The sequence below is a fragment of the Chiloscyllium punctatum genome, chromosome 11 (assembly GCF_047496795.1).
Source record: "Chiloscyllium punctatum isolate Juve2018m chromosome 11, sChiPun1.3, whole genome shotgun sequence".
Taxonomy (NCBI): Eukaryota; Metazoa; Chordata; class Chondrichthyes; order Orectolobiformes; family Hemiscylliidae; genus Chiloscyllium; species Chiloscyllium punctatum.
The window spans coordinates 96,457,238-96,475,567 of NC_092749.1; the positions used below are offsets into that span (position 1 = coordinate 96,457,238).

The window sequence follows — 18,330 nt, forward strand, 5'->3', positions numbered from 1 at the left end:
AATAGTTAATTATGGGAGTATTGACCTCCTTTGCTACTGTCCTTCAAGGAAAGAGCTGGTTTGTGGCAGTCTTGTTAGTGGATACTGTTTTTATTTGATCCATTGCTTACGTTTCAAATTGTTCTTGGAGGCAAAGCTAATACTACTTATGTAGCAGGCTCCCAGGAGTCACAGGTAATTATTAGTACAACACTCCTCTAGAAATTGTGGTCAGCTGGATATCTGGATACAGTTGGTTCTGCTATAATGCAATAATTCTGTTCTCATGTAATCTCGCGATAAGAAAATCACTCCGTAGCCGTGTCATTTCAACTAATGGGGACAGAATCTCTTTATAGCCAATACAATTAATGAAAGTGCTCATTCTACAAATAATGACCTAAGTTCTTCGATTGCATAAAACCCAATTTGTGTTGAAGAAATGTGCATTATAGCAGAACAGACTGGATTATGATTAGCGGCAAGGATATCTTCCTCAATTTTTTTTTTAATGTCTACATTTATGTCTTCAAGGAATGGCCCATCAATGGAGGTAATTGGGGTTTAGGCACGCAGAGCTACCCAGAGATTATTATTACAGGGTAAGTAAAGAATGTTAAGTATCCTAGTAATTTATATGAAGTATGTTTAGTACTTTGGAGTATTAAGCATGTTATTAATGTTTTTAAAATGTGAGTTGAAACAGATGCAGTAAACATATCCTCCCATATCTATGCTCTTGTAATTCTCATGCACCTGGCAAAAATTTCCAAGAAAATTTTTCATACTTATGAAAGTTCTACAAAAATGTCAGTTTGAGCTTGGTGCACCAAATTTCCAGTAATCACCATTGCCCGTCTTACTCCATCATGCATGCACCATTACAGTAGTGGCCAGTTGAATTTGTGGTCACATTTGATCGGAAATCTTTTACTTATCAATTTGCTATGTCATTGAAGAATACTTCTATTGGCAAACAAAAATGTATTGTTTTGAGATTGAGCGAGTAAGCTACATTGCTCTAATTCCATATGCATATATAAATGATGGGAAAAGGATCAGGTAATTGGGTAATTTCTTTGGAGAAACAGACTTTGAGATGATAATGCTTGTTCCAAGTGTATATAGAAAATTGACAGGAATGCCTTTCAGTTGCAATGGCTTAAACATTAAATCATAGGGGATACAATACAAAGGAAGGAAGCATGTCATAAAGGTTTTATCTGAAAATATTAAGGCAGGTTGCATAAATAGATTTTGGCATACTTGACCTTTGCTGAAGGAATGCACTGGATCAAGCAACTGTTATTTCCTAAAAATTATTTTTCATTCAATTCCTTTGCAAAATACCAATAAATAAGTTTCTTACATCTGCCTTAGAAATCTGGCACATGAGGCTCTTTGGTCAGTTAATGACCCTTGTTTGTAGAATTAACAAGCATTTACTGGGCTGAGGTTTGAATTTTGCTATTGGCAAGTGAATGTTTGAATAGCAATCCTGCTCCGCTTCTACATCTCCAGTGGTCACCAGCATCAGTTACCTAGCATGTCTGATCTTGGTGCAGTGATCTCTAGCTGCACCTCCTTTACTGCTAGCAGATTATAAAGCATTATGTGTTGGGGTCAGTACCCTAAAATCCCTTCTGTAACAACATCTGTGGAAGTATCATCACAAGGAGTGGGATCATCATATTCTAGGGCAACGAGTGAGGATGTTGAATATGCCCTTGTCAACATCATCCATATTCTAAGAACAACTAAAACAAGTCCTAACAATTCTGATTGGGTGACCAGCTTGGTCTTAACTGCTTGAAATGAAATTATATTTGTTCACTTTAGAAATTGGATTTGATTATTCTTAAAAGAAAAACCTTTTGTATGATAGTAAGGATTAATGTAAACAGGTGAGTCAAGAACAAATAGATTGAAAGGATTCTGAAACAAACCTTGTGTAAGTGCCATTAATCTTTTTAGACAACTGTCAAAACCTTTGAGGAAAAGAAAATGTCAGTGAACAAAATATTAAGATTTTTTTTCATTTACTTTAAGGCATGCAGATGGATCATTGAAGTTCTGGGATGCGTCAGCCAGTAAGTTGGATAGATTCATTCAGATATCCAAGATGAAATGTTATGCTCAAGGATCAATTTATTGCTGCGTATTTTAAAATGCTGATTTTCTTCCCTTGTGGACGTTACTACAGAAAGCTGATGTGATAACTGCATTTTGAAAGATGAGGCCAAAATAGTCTTGACGTAACCATGTGCTTGCCTTTCATCCTTGATGCAGGCAAAACTGGATATTCTTCTGGTAAATTAAGTTTAACAGGTAGTGAGTCTTATGAGAATTTCAAACAAATGGTTTGTTAAATATGGTATGGCAAAAACAAATATCTCCTTATGGTATATGGAAGACAATTTAGTTTGAACAGTGCAAATTTCTTTTTAACTTTTCTTTTGTTGACATTGAAAGTTATTAAATTTGAATTGATGTCACTTATACTAGTTTTTTATATATAGATTTACTTGAGTGAATACAGTAGAATGTTTTTAATGCCATACAATTTTGCCCATTTGTCCATATCTGGGAGAACACAAGCATGTCTCTTTTGAGGACAGCAGTTTGGTTTTTTTGATGTTCATTAGTTGGTTCCTGACAGCTTTTCTAGAAACAAACAATATTGTGGTCTATCATAGTAAGCAAGAGCTCAAGGCTAAATATACATTAGGTTATCATTTTAATTTGCAGCAGATCTACTAATTTTTCATTGAATGTTCTTATTCTCTGCATTTTGATTTTTCTTGCTTGTTAGTAACATTACAAGTTTTGTATAAAATGAAAACATCCAAGGTATTTGAAAAATCTCGGAATAAGGAGGAGAAACCAAACACAGACATAGTGGATGAAGACCCTTATGCCATTCAAATAATCACATGGTGTCCTGAAAGCAGAATGCTGTGCGTGGCGGGAGTATCAGCACATGTAATCGTTTACAAATTCAGCAGACAGGAAGTGACAACAGAGGCTATTCAGGTATAACCAACAATTAAATGGCAGTTGCTGGTATTGAATTCCTACTGATGTAATAGTAATTGACTGCATTTATCTTAAATCACAGCTAAGAACTAAAGGCCATTTTTCCTATGTTTAGTGTCCATGTTGATCAGCCCTCTTCAGCCATGACATGCTATACTTGGTTAGTGATCAGCCTCAGTTTTTTTTTACCCCATGTAGAGTCATAGAGCTGTACAGCATGGAAACAGACGCTTTGGTCCAAATCGTCTATGCTGTCCATATATCCTAATTTAATCTAGTCCCATTTGCCAGCATTTGGCCGATATCCCCCCAAACCCTTCCTATTCATATACCCATCCAGATGCCTTTTTAATGTTGTAATTGTACGGGCCTCCATCCACTTCCTCTGGCAGCTCATTCAAACACGCAGTATTCTCTGCATGAAAACGTTGCCCCTTATGTCCCTTTTAAATCTTTCCCCACTCACCTTAAACCGACACCCTCTAGTTTTGGACACCGACACCTCCACCTCAGGGAAGAGACTTTGTCTATTTGTCCTATCCAAGCCCCTCATGATTTTATAAACTCCTCAGCCTCCGACACTCCAGGAGACAGCCCCAGCCTGTTTAGCCTCTCCCTGTAGCTCAAATCCTCCAACCCTGGCAACATCCTTATAAATCTTTTCTGAACCCTTTTCAAGTTTCACAAATCCTTCCTATTGGGGGAGACCAAAATTGCACTCTGTATTGCAAAAGTGGCCTAACCAATGTCCTGTACGGTGGCAACATGACCTTTCAACTCCTATACTCAATGCACTGACCAATAAAGCACCCAAATGCCACTTCACTATCCTGTCTACCTACTACTCTACTTTCAAGGAACTATGAGCCTGCATTTCCCCAAAATCTTTGTTCAGCCCCACTCCCCAGATCCTTACCATTTAGTATATAAATCCTGCCCTGATTTGTCTTTCTAAAATGCAGAACCTCACACTTAGAAAAATTAAACTCCATCTGCCACTCCTCGGCCCAGTGGCCCCTCTGATCAAGGTCCTGTTGTACTGAGGTAACCTCTTTGGTTGTCCACTATGCCACTAATTTTGCTGTCATTTGCAAACTTAATAGCCACACCTCCTATGTTCCCATCCAAATCATTGATATGAATGACAAAAAGCAGTGGGTCCAGCACTGATCCTTGTGGCACGCTGCTGGTCACAGATCTTCAGTCTGAAAAGCAACTTTGAACTACCACCCTTTATCTCCTGCCTTCCAGCCAGTTTTGTATCAGAGTGGCTAGTTCACATTGTATTCCATATCATTTAACTTTATTAACCAATTTACCTTGTGGAATCTTGTCAAACGCTGTACTGAAATCCATATAGATCATGTCCGCCACTCTTCAGTCCTCTTTGCTACTTCAAAAAACTCAATAAGATTAGTGTGACACAATTTCCCACGCATAAAGCCACGTTGATTATCCCTAACCAGTCCTTGCCTTTCCAAATACATGTAAATCCAGGATACCCTCCAACAACTTGTCCACCAATGATTCCAGGCTCTCTGGTTTATAGTTCCCTGGCCTTTCCTTGCCATCTTTCTTAAATAGTGGCACCATGTTAGCCAATCTCTGGTCTTCCAGCACCTCAAAATGCAAAGTAGTTAGGGCTGTCACGTGCTGTCTCTCTCAACTCTAGAAAAAGAAACAGACTGCCCCTTTTGATTTTTACGAGGAAGTCTTGCTGTCTAAGACTTCACTGTAGTAGTGGGGAACTCAAGTCTTTTACTCGACAACCAACAGAAACCTTCCAACGAACTGAAAGCAAAACTAAAATCCTTCCTGGGTTTATGTGAGCTCTGACTCAGATTCTTTTGACTTTTTAAAAAAAGAACCCAGAAAGAACTCAAACGCTGCTTACCAACTCCGAGTGAAGGACACATACTGGCACCACTGTGGCAACACTCCTCTATGAAAGAAACAACACAGAACATCTATTTTAAAGGACACAAATCATCACCAAGTGCCGCATGCCTTCAGCAGCGCTTTATTTTTAAAACAGTCCTTTTTCTATTTCAGTTCATAACTAAAGTACAGAAAATTTAAATAAATCGTCTTTATACTGTTACCTTCTGACATGCTGGCCAGAGAAACCCCTTTCATTTTATTAATCTGTCATATTCCCACATAATTTTGACCATATCTATGAAATACCATTGAAAATCATACCAGGATGCATCAGTAGCAGTCTATCTAAATGAATAACAGTGCATTAAAGAAACCTAGCTAACCTGAAATATTTGTGGGTCTGTAAACTAGGATAGTAATTTTCTATCAGAAGTTGACATAACTCAGCAGTTATGTATTTAGACTTATATTTAAGCCTTGAAGCTTGCTGGATCCAAGTCCACAAGTTGAGAGCCCAGAATTAGTCCATTTAGATGTCATTGTGAACTCTACTGTTCTTAACTGAAACTGTGCTGTTACCTTTTGTTGTGTTACCTCAAAAGCTACATTCCAGTATTACAAAATGATGTAATCATCCTTGTTCTTTACAGCTCTGTACATTACTGTTTTATCAGGTTAAACAGTTGAAATGAAAACTCAGTTAGTTGAATTTAGATAAGAACCATCTTGCTTCTGTTAAATAAGTTCCTGGAAATTTAGTGAGTAGATTACTACTGTGAAATAGAGAAATGCTTACTCTCTCTTCTCTCTGCTACAGATGCTCGAAATACGATTGCTTTATGAAATAAATGATCTAGACTCACCAGAAACCGATCAAATACCTTTGGGAGCACCATGCCAAGGGCCAAACTCTCAGACTGCAAATTCTCAGTCTCATCCCTCTACAAGCAGCAGCTCATCTGATGGTCTTCGTGATAACGTGCCCTGTTTAAAGTAGGTATTGATCAGGAAGTCCTGAAATGTTTACAGCCTTACTGCAAACTCATCACTTTTGAGTGTGATTGCTGATGTAATATGGGAAATGCAAAACATTGTGATAAATGGCCATCTTCCTCTTGCTGTCACTGTCCACTGTTCTGTGATATTGTTTGAGAGCACTTGGAATAAATTTCTTTTTGCTTTAGTGTCATAGATTAATTTTAGTCCCATTTGAGACCAGATGGAGCCCCTGTTTTGCATTTCGTTTGAAATTGGATGCTTCTGATGCTGAAGTGTCAGTCTGGAATTTTGTCATGAAGTTTTAGATTGAAACTGAAACTCCATGATCTGACTCCCATTAGAGTGCTTCAAGAATGCTGTGGATAATGCACAGTCAAAATAGTATGGATTGTATAATGTGCCAAAGGTGTCAAAGAACAAATTGATGTGATTGTCTCAGTCACAGCACTAACCTACATAACCTTTCATCTGTTGTCAGGTGAATTTGACTGTACATGCTCATTGTATTCACCATGTTTTAGCTTGGCTCAGTTGATTGTGCTCTTGCCCCTTGAGTTGGTCTGTAGGGAAAAGTCCCACTCCAGCACTGTAACCTAGCCTAAGTTGTCAATAAAATAACAGTACTGCATTGTCAGAGGTACTGTCTTAAGTAGAGGCAGTCATTGCCAAAAAAATAATTAATCTCATTTGTTGTTGAGCTTTGCTATGTGTAAATATTGCTTCTAACAGTGACGACACTTGAGTAATGACAGGTTTATAAAGCCCTTGGGGACATATTCAAAATGTGTAACATACTGCTGAGTACAAGTTCTCAACAATTTAAACTTTCCTTTTATTTCTTATGAAATATACAATCAATTAATTTTCATAATGTCAATTTCAAAAGGTACTAATTTTCTCAGTAGAAAAACCTAATTTCAAGGATTCCACTTTCAACCTCAATAATGTCTATTTATATAATGTTTCTAAAATGGTAATCAGCATGCATTTCTGAAACAATTTTTGACATGTAGCCATTGCTGGAGTAGAAATACGAAAAAGTTGCATGAACTAGTGATAACAAGTATCTTCATGTTCGAAAAACAGGCGGGGCGGTTATGTCAGGAATGAGCGTTTTATTGCTGAAAAGAGACAAGTTGTTAATTTTTTTTTGTCCTGCATGCATCAGGCAAATGTAAGAATGTTGATTGTCAAGCTATCATTAGACCAGAGCTTGATTGGCAAATTGACTCTGATTAGTTAAGATCTAGAGAAAAGACGGGGGATCTCTTACGGTCTGCATACTTCCTGGTAATTGAAAGACCGCAAGACTTGAACATATTCTTTCTATTTGCAGAGATTGAGTTTCTGCATATGAAGGTATGTCACTTCCAGCAAACCTAAATGAGCCATGTTAAGAGCTCAGTTGCTTATCTTAAGTTGTTTGTGTAGCTATTAGCTCACTCAGGATTGTTCAAGAAGTTCAGTTGCTGAGTCACATCTAACAGTAAATGTCTATTGGATTCTGAGAGTAATAAGGTACCTTGTGTGCACACGACAGGAATTATCATGGCTTCCTGCATTCTCTCACAAACTGTCAGAGATGCACAGAAGTAATGCCACTTTATGTCCTATTTTAGCATTAACCATTTCTGCACAGCATGGCCAAATAGTGGAGTGAGTTACTACAGCCTGTTCAGTGAGTCTTCCACTTACACTGTGAAGGGATACTTTGCTAAGGCTAGGTGCAATATATAGATTGATAACAATGTTTTGTTTTGCCTGTTGGTGAGGTGATGACGACATACTGGTAATATCACTGGATTAATCATTCAAAGCCCCAGTCTAATGCCTGAGTGTGGGTTGAAATGCCACCATGACCGTTGATGGAATTTCCATTTGATTAATGTATCTGGATTGAAAATTGGTTTCATACTGACCATGAGCTATCAGTTATCCTAAAAACCCATCTGGTTTCCTGGTGCCCTTTATTGAAAGAAATCTGCTGTCAGCTATGTGTCTCCAGAACTAGAATAATGTGGTTCATTCTTAAGCCTCTGTTAAAGTAGCCTTGCAAGTTGTTCAGTTCAAGGGCAACAAGTACTGGGTAAGAAATGCTGGACCATGTCAGTGATGTCCATATAGAGTCATAGAGATGTATAGCATGGAAACAGACCCATCGGTCCAACACTTCCATGCTGATCAGATATCCTAAATAAATCTAGTCCCATTTGGCGCATATCCCTCCGAAACTCTTACTATTCATATATCCATCCAGTTGCCTTTAAAATCAAAGAATGCCTTCAGTGTGGAAGCAGGCCATTGGGCCCAACAAGTCCACACTGACCCTCTGAAGAATAACCCATTCGGACCCATTTCCTTACTACTCTGTTTATCCCTGACTATGCCCGTAACCTACAAACCCCGGAACACTATAGACAATTTAGCTTCGCCAATTCACCTAACCTGCTCATTTTGACTGTGGGAGGAAACTGGAGCACCTGGAGGAAATCCATGCTGATGCTGGGAGAATGTGCAAGCACCACACACAGTTGCTAGAAGCTGGAATCGTTTGTGGGTCCTTGGCACTGAGACAGCAGGGCCAGACACCGTGCTGCCCCTTGTAATTGTACCAGCCTCCACCACTTCCAGTGGCAGCTTAGTCCTTATATGCACCACGTGTGAAAAAGTTGCTCATTAGGTCCCTTTTAAATCTTAAACCTGTGCCTTGTAATTTTGGACTCCTCCACCCCAGGCAAAAGACCTTTTTTTTCTCTCTCCATGCTCCTCATGATTTTATAAACCCTCAGCCTCTGACTCCAGGGAAAACAAGCCCAGCCTATTCAGAGTCTCCCTATACTTCAAATCCTCCAACCCTGAAAACATTCTTGCAAATCTTTTCTGAACCTTTTCGGGTTTAACATCCTTCCTATAGCAGAGAGACTAGAATTGCACACAATAATGCAAAGTGGCTTAACTAAGGACCTTAGCATTTAGTGTGTAAGTCCTGCCATGATTTGCCATTCCAAAATGTAGCACCTCACATTTATGTAAATTAAACTACATCTGCCATTCCTTGGCTCATTGGCCCATCTGATCAATGAAACAGTTTTTTATAAATTGAGTATTCTGCTGAAGGAAGTCATCAACATTTGTGCCACATCACTATTATTATGATCCCAGTTGATTGTAATCCTGGACAGATCAGAGCCCAGAACGAAACTTGGCTTGACAGGTCATGTGCTATTTGTGCAGTTTGATTACTAGGGTGCTCTGTCACTGAACATATTCACTCGAGGTTGTCTATGTTATTTTTTTTAGCAAAACCGCATAAGATTATTACACAAGAGAAAAAGCTATGTGACAGTTTTGAAAGATCTTATCTTAGACCATATTAAAGAAAAGTTTCAACCCTTTTTTTCTAAGCAATATCTTGTACAGACACTTGACCCCAGTGAAATATCAATCCTATTATAATTCTTTGGTTTCTTCATTATCTGACGAGATGGCAAGCACTTTCTTTTAGACTTTTTGCGCATTCGCCAGATGTGATTCAACTTATTCCTATCTCTCCCCAAGATTTCCAGACACTAGTGAACTCTCTGTACATTAAGAAGAGTGCTGTTGATGTGAGCAGCTAAACAGCTTAAGACAGTTTTTCAGTTCTGGGAACCTTGCAGTAGCTTTCTAAATCCTGGAGCTCACAGCTGAAATTAACCTTCTGCTGGTATGACTCTTAAGTGTTTATAAAGTTGAACTTTTAACATTTAACACTTCACTATTTCAACTTAAGTTGCATGCTTTTTGTTTTGGAATAATTGGTTTGAACTTCTTCACATGCTGCTCAAAGATTGCCTTTCTGTCTTTTGTAAAATCAAAGGGTTATATTCACAGAAATAAGACCAAACATCCATTTACTTTAGAATCCAAATTCCTAAATATTAACTTTCTTCACACTCTTTCATGATGATCTAGACAAGCTATTATTTTCCTAATATATATTCATTTAGTTTACCAACTTGGCAAGTAATTAAGGTTATAGAGTGTTATCCTTTATTATTCAGAAGGATTGGAAATAACAATGATATTAAGCTTCTGTTATACAGGGCATTGAGATTGGATCTCAAATACTTCGTGTAATTTTGACCAAAGGAAGGATGTATATGTGTTAGAGACTTATTTTCATACTTGGGAATGAGCAGATTTCTTAGGAACGGTTGGACAGACTGCGTTTGCTTCCATTGAAATTTAGAAGAGTCGAGTGACTTAATTGAAGTGTGTAAGATTGTGGAAATCTTAAACATGGATATGAAAAAAAATTCCTCTTTTGGGTGAGTCCAGAGTTGTTTAAAAATTAGGAATCACCTTTTTAGTGTATGGAGCAGAAGTATTTTGAAGGTTGAACCTCAGAAGACAGTAGAAGTGGTACAATATATTGATTACTTTGCATAATCAGAATCTTAAGGTTACTGGGGAGATAACAATGTGGAATTCAAAACATAAACCAATTGATCACAATCTTTTTGAATGGCAGAGCAGACTTCAGTGGCCAGATGTCATAGTGTACTCCTAATTCACATGTTCATGTATGTTCATGTATGTTTAAGTTCAGTTTTAATGACATGTCCAACACTCACTCACATTTTTATGTTTTTGATAGAATGATGAGCCCTAACCACCTATCTTTGCATGTTTCTGATAGTGATGTTTGTTCTATCTTTTAATCTTCAATCATGCATATAGATTTCTTTTCACACCTTTTAGCACGTTCCATCTTGTGCTCCATTCATTTTTGAGAAGGAGCTGTCTAAAGTGCCTCTTCTTCATTCGGTTAAGAAATTGACTTATGGGTTCTTCACAACAGACTATGGCAAACATAACCTTCACTTCAGTACACAGGTTGGTTCTGTACAGCTCCACATACTACGAGATTAGTTTTATTAGAAGTAATGTAAATGCAGCCTTACAAGCTCAATGTAGACACAGGGTGCAGCAAAACTCTTCTCTAGGATAGTGCCTAGCCCAGTTACATCATGGTTTCCTATGTATAATGCAAATTTGTAAATTGACCAAACAGCTGTTGCTTTTGGATCTATGAAAAGTGCCTCATGTTTCCCTGAACAATTCTGACTGTACTCGTAGCTATGTTGTCTTAAGTTGGTTGTTTGCTAATCAGGGTTACTAGTCATTTACAGATGCTAGAAGCAACATACGTTCAAGTATAAGGACTTTTACTTTGTGAACGAGAATGTAGAGTCCTAATTTCATATTTGCCCTGCCTAATATTATTTCTATTTAATTTTTATTCTTTGGGGCCTGTTTTTTCACTTTCCATTGCAATTCTTTTAGTGTCATTTGCATGCGTTACCAATGTTTATTACGTTGCACATGAATGCCTTGTACTGCAGTGCTTACATCCCAGACACTGGACGTATATACTGGATTAGTGGTGCTGGAAGAGCACAGCAGTTCAGGCAGCATCCAACGAGCAGCGAAATGCTGTGCTCTTCCAGCACCACTAATCCAGTATTTGATTTTCAGCATCTGCAGTCATTGTTTTTACCAATGGACATATATATTCTGATTATGGGCAAGGGACACCACATTGTCCACCAACTCCACCTGGCCTCTTACTCCCCAGTTTAGAGTCAGAGACGCACAGCACCGAAACAAACCCTTCAGTCCAACTTGTCCATGCCGACCAGATATCCCAATCCAATCTAGTCCCACCTGTCAGCACCCAGCCCATATCCCTACAACCCCTTCCTGTTCATATACCCATTCAGGTGCCTTTTAAACATTGCAGTTGTACTAGCCCTCCACTACTTCCTCTGGCAGCTCATTCCATACACGTACCACTCTGTGTGAAAAGGTTGCTCCTTAGGTTCCACCCCTCATGATTTTATAAGCCTCTGTAAGGTCACCCCTCAGCCTCCGACCCTCCAAGGAAAACAGCCCTAGCATATTCAACCTCTCCCTATAGCTCAAATTCTCCAACCCTGGCAACAGTTTGTTCTTTTAGTATCCAGATCTGGTTTTTCCTTTGGTTCTGACTTTGCTCCTGGGTCTTTGCCTTCCTCCTGAATTTGTACTGAAATCCTGAACTCCAACTAATAACAGATGTTTGTCTGCATAGGTAGCTCTGGGAGTCCAACTGCATTAACCACCGTCTGCCACTAGATGGAGCCTGCCTAATCTATAATACTATTATGTAACATAAATTATTTCTTTTATTTTTTTAAATTTTGTTTTTTGATTTACCAATGTAAGGACTTAACCATTTAATATATAGGTGGTATTGTATTTCAACTTGGAGGATGAAGGTATAATATTTCAATTTTTTTTCTCTTCTAAAGAAGGCTGTACAGAACCAAACTGTCTAGTTTTAACATTGATTTCTATTGTTATCACAGGTTCACTTAAAGTATTTTCACTTAGTCATGATTGTTGGAAATGCATCTCAAGTTGCAAGTGTAATTGAAAAAGCACACTAGTCTTGAATATGCAGGATGTCCTCACTTACAATTGTTTTGAATTGTCTGAAAGCATGGGAGTCTGTAGTTCCTATTTGCTTTCTTCATAGTAACAACTTGGTCAGTCAAGAATAACTTGACCTTTTACGCACTTTTTCTCCTGTGGTATTGTTGTGATCATTAAAACTTTGGGATTCTCACGTCTGTCTTGAGTGTAAGGTGGAAAGATTCAGCAACATGACTTTTTGTTTTAGAAATTGTGATGAAGACTCCTGATATATTAATATTACTTCAATATTTGGGTACTTAGAGGGACACAAGCATGAATAAATTTGTTTGTATTTCTGTATTGTATGATAAGGCAAAGACATGGTTTTGGTTTAGGTTTTACATTGAGTGTGCTTTTGGGTTGTCTGGAAATTTGTTTATATGAATTTAAATAAGACATTAAAAATACCTTAAGATAGGTAGTTCATTGCTTTAAAACTAAGGGTGGGGGGAGGGGGGAAATTGGGCTGTTGTCACAGCACATATTGCTGCTCAGCAATGTTTCCTCTTAATGATTAGGATCTTAGGATTTGATAAAGAACAAAATTGCACAGACACTAGCTCAACCACAAACTTGTTTATTAAAATAAACCACCTGATACCCTCCTAAATACCTCTAAAGTAGTTTAAAATATCATCACCGTGATTACTTTTAATAATTTAAAACCCTGCACAATTCAGCCTTAGCTCTCACCTGAAACTCAAAAACTTACTAGAAAAAGCCTTGACATGAAAAAATACAGGCACAACTCTACATCTGAGCCCCAACAGCAATCAATTCAGACCCAAACCATCTGAATTTATTTATTTCTTTCAAATGTTTTAAACCTTTAACAATATCTCTAATTTGGCTAATAATATACAATCCTCTTTCTGTTGTGAATTGCAAATGAACCAGATTGATAGTCCCTGAACTTTCTTCCAGTTACAATAAAGTTCTTTCATTTTTGCCTCTTGTTATAATCATTCATACCAAACATATCACAATCGCATTAAACACATCTTAATTGTCCACACTGTTCATCATGTCTAATAGCTAATCATCTTTAGTGTATCGTACTATTAGTTCAAATGAGTATGACGAGTGAAACAAGCAATTATTTTCCATTGGAAAACTAATTCAGAGAACATGATCGGATCGCAAAGTTCTCAACATCTCTCCTCCTGTTTAGAAATAGCTCTGCAAACAACATTTGGCTTTGAGAATCTTTCTCCCCAACACAAAGTCTTTCTCCCCACCCCCACCCACCACCACCAAAAGTAACAAGGTATCAAGTGTATTAACAGCCAGATTTCAATACTAATGATCAATCTCTTGATTGCATCAGACAATGCAAGAAATGGCATTTTTCAAGTAAACGGGATCCCATGAAAGCAGTCAGACAATATTGAATTCCGTTTGAGAATTGTCTTTACTTAATGTCTGAACTTCATAAGTTCATAAGATATAGGATCAGAGTTAGGTCATTCGGCCCATCGAGTCTGCTCCACCATTCAATCATGGCTGATATGTTCCTCACTCCCATTTTCCTACCTTCTCTCCATATCCCCTCGACCATTACCAATTTAAAATCTGTCTAGCTCTTCCTTAAATTTACTCACTGTCCCAGTATCTGCCACACTTTGGGATAGCGAGTTTCACAGATTCTCAATCCCTTGGGAGAAAAAGTTTCTCCTCCACTCTGGTTTAAATTTGCTACCCCTTATCCTAAGACTATGACCTCTCACCCTAGAATGCCCCACAAGTGGAAGCAGTTGCTTCACATCTATTTTATCCACACCTTTTATCATCTTGAATACCTCAATTTGATCTCCCCTCATTCTTCTAAATTCCAGCGGGTATACGCCTAAACTGTTCAATGTCTTTTCATATGACCGACCCCATATCTCTGAAATCAATCTAGTAAACCTCCTTTGAACTGCTTCCAATGCCACTACATCTTTCCTCAAATAAGGGGACCAAAACTGTGCAATACTCCAGGTGTGGTCTCGCCAATACTTTGTATAGTTGCAACAATACTTCCTTACCTTTACATTCTATTCCTTTAGCTAAAAAAAAGGCAACATTCCATTCACTTTCTTTATTATCTGTACTTGCATCTTGGTTTTCTGTGACTCATGAACCAGTACACCTAGATCATTCTGTGCTGAGCACCCCAAAAGTTTCCCTATTAAGATCATAGGTTACCTTCCCTTTTATTTTGACCCAAGTGCATGGTCTCTCACTTACCCACGTTAAACTCCATCTGCCACATAATGGCCCACTCTCCTAACCTATTTATATATATATTTGTAAGGGTCTTGTTTCCTCATTACTGTATGGTCCACCTTTCTGTTTGTATTGAGAGGATTGGCATTTATTTCATAATATTACTAAAAAATGGTTTTTGGGGTTTTTTAATGTTGTATAAGTTTTCTAATTGGAGGGTATTCTGATTCCACAAATGCAAGGAAAGAGAAACCGGTTCTTTGCGTCATTAAAAACTGAATTATTCAGAAGGTCAGTGAGAATGCATGTTCTTTCCCTGAGACAAGCAGGTCATTCAGAGAGAAAAGGGCCTATATTATCAGCAGTGCAGTTTAGTAGGCTGTAAAACAGCCATGGCTGAAGAATAGAAGTCCTAAGCAGCTTCGAAGTTAGTGGAAGATAAGTTCCAGAAGCAGCAGGTTTTAAATATAACTTCCCAAAGTGGTGTTGGGGTCAGGTCCCAAGCTGAAATTTTAGTGCCCAGCTCTGATGTAGCAAACAATGTCATTTGGCTCCGACAGGTTGTAACAGCTGTGCTGCAGCTCTAACTGGCCTTTGTGGTTATGGTCCCCTAAACTGTTCCCACTGAAGAGTTGTGACACTTTGAAAGCCTCAATATGGGAACCGTTTGCAAAGCACTTCAAGTTTTCAGAGAGGAAAATTCTTATAAGACTGTTGAATGCATGTATTTAAAGAACATGCAAAAGAACAAGTCCATTGTATTAGAACTTTATTTAAAGGTTTAAGTGACGTCAACAAAAGAAGATTGCATCGAGTGAATACAAAAGTTTGCCAGAAAGAAACCAATTATAGCTGTGACCACTGAGCAAGTAATTTTCAAATGGAAACAGGCTGACCTCTAAGGCTCAAGTATCTGTAAGGTTGTTGAGGGTTAAGAAGTTGAAACTTTATTTCTGACATTTGTAATAAGATCATTTCAGAGTTCTTACACAAAGTAAAATAGTTTGTTTTTATCCTTTTTGTGTGTAATAAATTGTTCTTTTGTTTAAGTATATTGACAGCTGCTTGTGAGTATGTTTAGTGACCGAACTCTACACCAAACAAATTGCTGATATAAAACTTTTAGTCTATCCAGCCGTATTTCTCGGAAATCTGATTCATCCAGCCGTCAGCTGGGAACATCATATTCTCTACAACCAAGCAGCTACAGAATTGTAGTGCTTTGGCAGCTGGAGGTATGATCCCCAGTGGAGCACTTAAATTCAGAAGGGAGGCATCATATTTCATGTGAGCAAATGGTTTAATTTGAGGTTGATTGATGTGTTATGTAAATCATTGGCATGAGTCTGTGACCCAGAATTTCATGAAAATTGTGCCATAATATTGTTACACTATGGGCTTAGTGCAAACATTTCTGAAAAGACCAACCTCTATTTTGTGCTAACTGTAATACCACACCATAGTTGTTTGTGCTGTTTTCACTGAAAACAGGCCATAGCCTTTAGAACTTGCTGTTTATATGATGTAGGTATTCAGACCTCACCACTGATCACTAACATATAACTCAAATTATACCATTTTCTTAAGTGTTGTGATGAATTTCTTTGAAAAAAAGGTTAATCCTTCAAGGCTAAATGAGAGTCCATTAAAACTCTGCAAGCCACTCCTCCATTCAAACTGTCGATGGTCAGGAATGTACTGGAATGGAATTACCTTAATTGTCAAATATAGGAATGCTGGGGGATGTCATATTTTTGCATAGGTTAGTTATGGGCATTGGATTTGAGTTGAAAAGATATTAGAAACAAAGTTTGATTTGTGAGTTATCATATTCCATTTGAGTTTAAATAAGATTATAAATTATAATGGATAATATAACTAAATGCGCAAAAATTGGTCACTGCATTGCAAAGGGAAAACAAATTCCCAATGCCCTCAGCAGTTAAGATGGATTTCAAATCAAATTTCACTGTTAATGTAATAGTTTAATTGTGTTAGGTAACTGATATAAATCCAAGCCAGTCACATGGCTTCCAATGCCAACCTATTGAGTTTTCTGTTACCTTTAATTTCCTTTTCTAGTAATTAACTGTACATAGTGTGCTGATAATATTCGAGCTTTGGGTTAGATGCATCCAATCTATTTCCATGTTTATTGATCAAAATGGAATGAGTTTAGATAAATTAATAAATGTTTTTGCATTTCCTTAGTGCAGCATCTGTTTTCAGGGATATCAATTGAGATGTAATCTATGTATCATTTGACATTTTTTAAAAGGCTTGAAGTGAATTTATCTCCAGTAAACAATGTTTTGCCAACATTTGCATTTCTATATGTTGTAACACTGCTCAACTTGCATGCGCAAAATGTAATCTGATTTATTTTCTGTAAAATATTTTTGTAGTATTGATTTTGAAAAGTTATTAGTGTTGTCTTTGCTGAAAAGGCCAGCATTTATTACGATGCTTTCAGAAGGTTTGATACAGCTGTTTGATCATCACAAAGAGAAATTAGTTAACTATGTTGGCACGTGACTGGAGTAACATATATACAAGTAAAAATGCCAAGTTTATATCCTTATGGGGATATGTGAACTCACTGAACTTTACTTCAATTCAACAGCATTAAAATCTCTTTTGCTGCCAGTTTTTTTTTAAATACAGGTTTTGAGAACTCGGTTTAAATTCTCAAACTGGTTTCTCTGTTCCTTAGATTATTAGTCCAGGCTAGATTGCCTCATGCATGCTTGCAACGCAAAAGTTAATGGTAGAGCATGTCGTCTCAAGACAGTCAAAAAGAAAATAGCAGCAAGGACATCTTGAAGGTTTCACTTAAGAGTCAAAGTAGATATCAAAACTCCTGAGAGACTTGCTGTACTGTCATGTCAATTGACATGCGACCTATGCACCATCTGACAATATTTTTCAGAAGGTTTTAAATTAATTTATCTCCTGTAAACAATATTTTAACAAATAAGAAATGTGCAGCCCCTTTTCAAAACAAGCTCCTATTAGAGGTAGTAAAAATAAGAGGTGGAAATCTCAAGGCAGTATTGCTTCCAAAGCATTCATCTGTGGTATCCTGCTATTTACACAAGAATATCAATATCGACCTTGGCATCATCCATGTACCCAGTGGAACACTGTCAAGCATCCCACATCATAAATATGGCCATCTGCCCCTCAAATGAAGAAGTGTTCAGGCTTTTGGATTAGGCCGGAAACGTAGCCAATATTGCACCCGAGATGCAGATTGATCAAGGGCTAACTTTTCACATTTAACAAAAAAGAATCACCTTTTGAATTACTGAATTGTTTCTTTTAAATTTAAAAAAAAGTTCAAATAATTCATATACTGCTTGCATTGCCCTCTCTGGTACAATACAACAGAGTAGTCTTCATGCAATTTATACTTGGAAACCAAATTTGCCATTAGATTGTTTGAAAATGTAGCTGAACCAGAAAGGGCCTCAAATACAAAAGCAAAGACTGTGAAGGTTGGAAATCTGAAACAAACACACTGCTGAGAAATTCACCAGGTTTGAAAGCATCCATGCAGATAGAAACATTTTGAGTCTGGTATGTCTCTTCAGAGCTAAAGTTCAGACCTGTTGTGGGGTTTCTCCAGCATTCCCTTAAGTTCTAAACCCCAGTTGACACTGAAATGACCTCCATTCAGTAATATGATAGGATTTCTTCATTTGCTATTTTAACCTGACCAGAACG

At 37.6% G+C, this 18,330-nt stretch overlaps 1 protein-coding gene across 6 annotated transcripts in view; it reads left to right on the top strand.

The window, feature by feature from the left end:
• The window catches only part of stxbp5a (syntaxin binding protein 5a (tomosyn)), a 235,196-nt gene that overhangs the window by 135,594 nt on the left and 81,272 nt on the right, over positions 1-18,330 (top strand). For all 6 annotated transcript variants that reach the window (XM_072581320.1, XM_072581323.1, XM_072581321.1 and 3 more), the window contains 4 exons: positions 514-581; positions 2,029-2,069; positions 2,792-3,012; positions 5,714-5,889. In XM_072581320.1, coding sequence (XP_072437421.1) covers positions 514-581; positions 2,029-2,069; positions 2,792-3,012; positions 5,714-5,889 — 506 coding nt within the window. The remainder of the gene's footprint in view (positions 1-513; positions 582-2,028; positions 2,070-2,791; positions 3,013-5,713; positions 5,890-18,330) is intronic.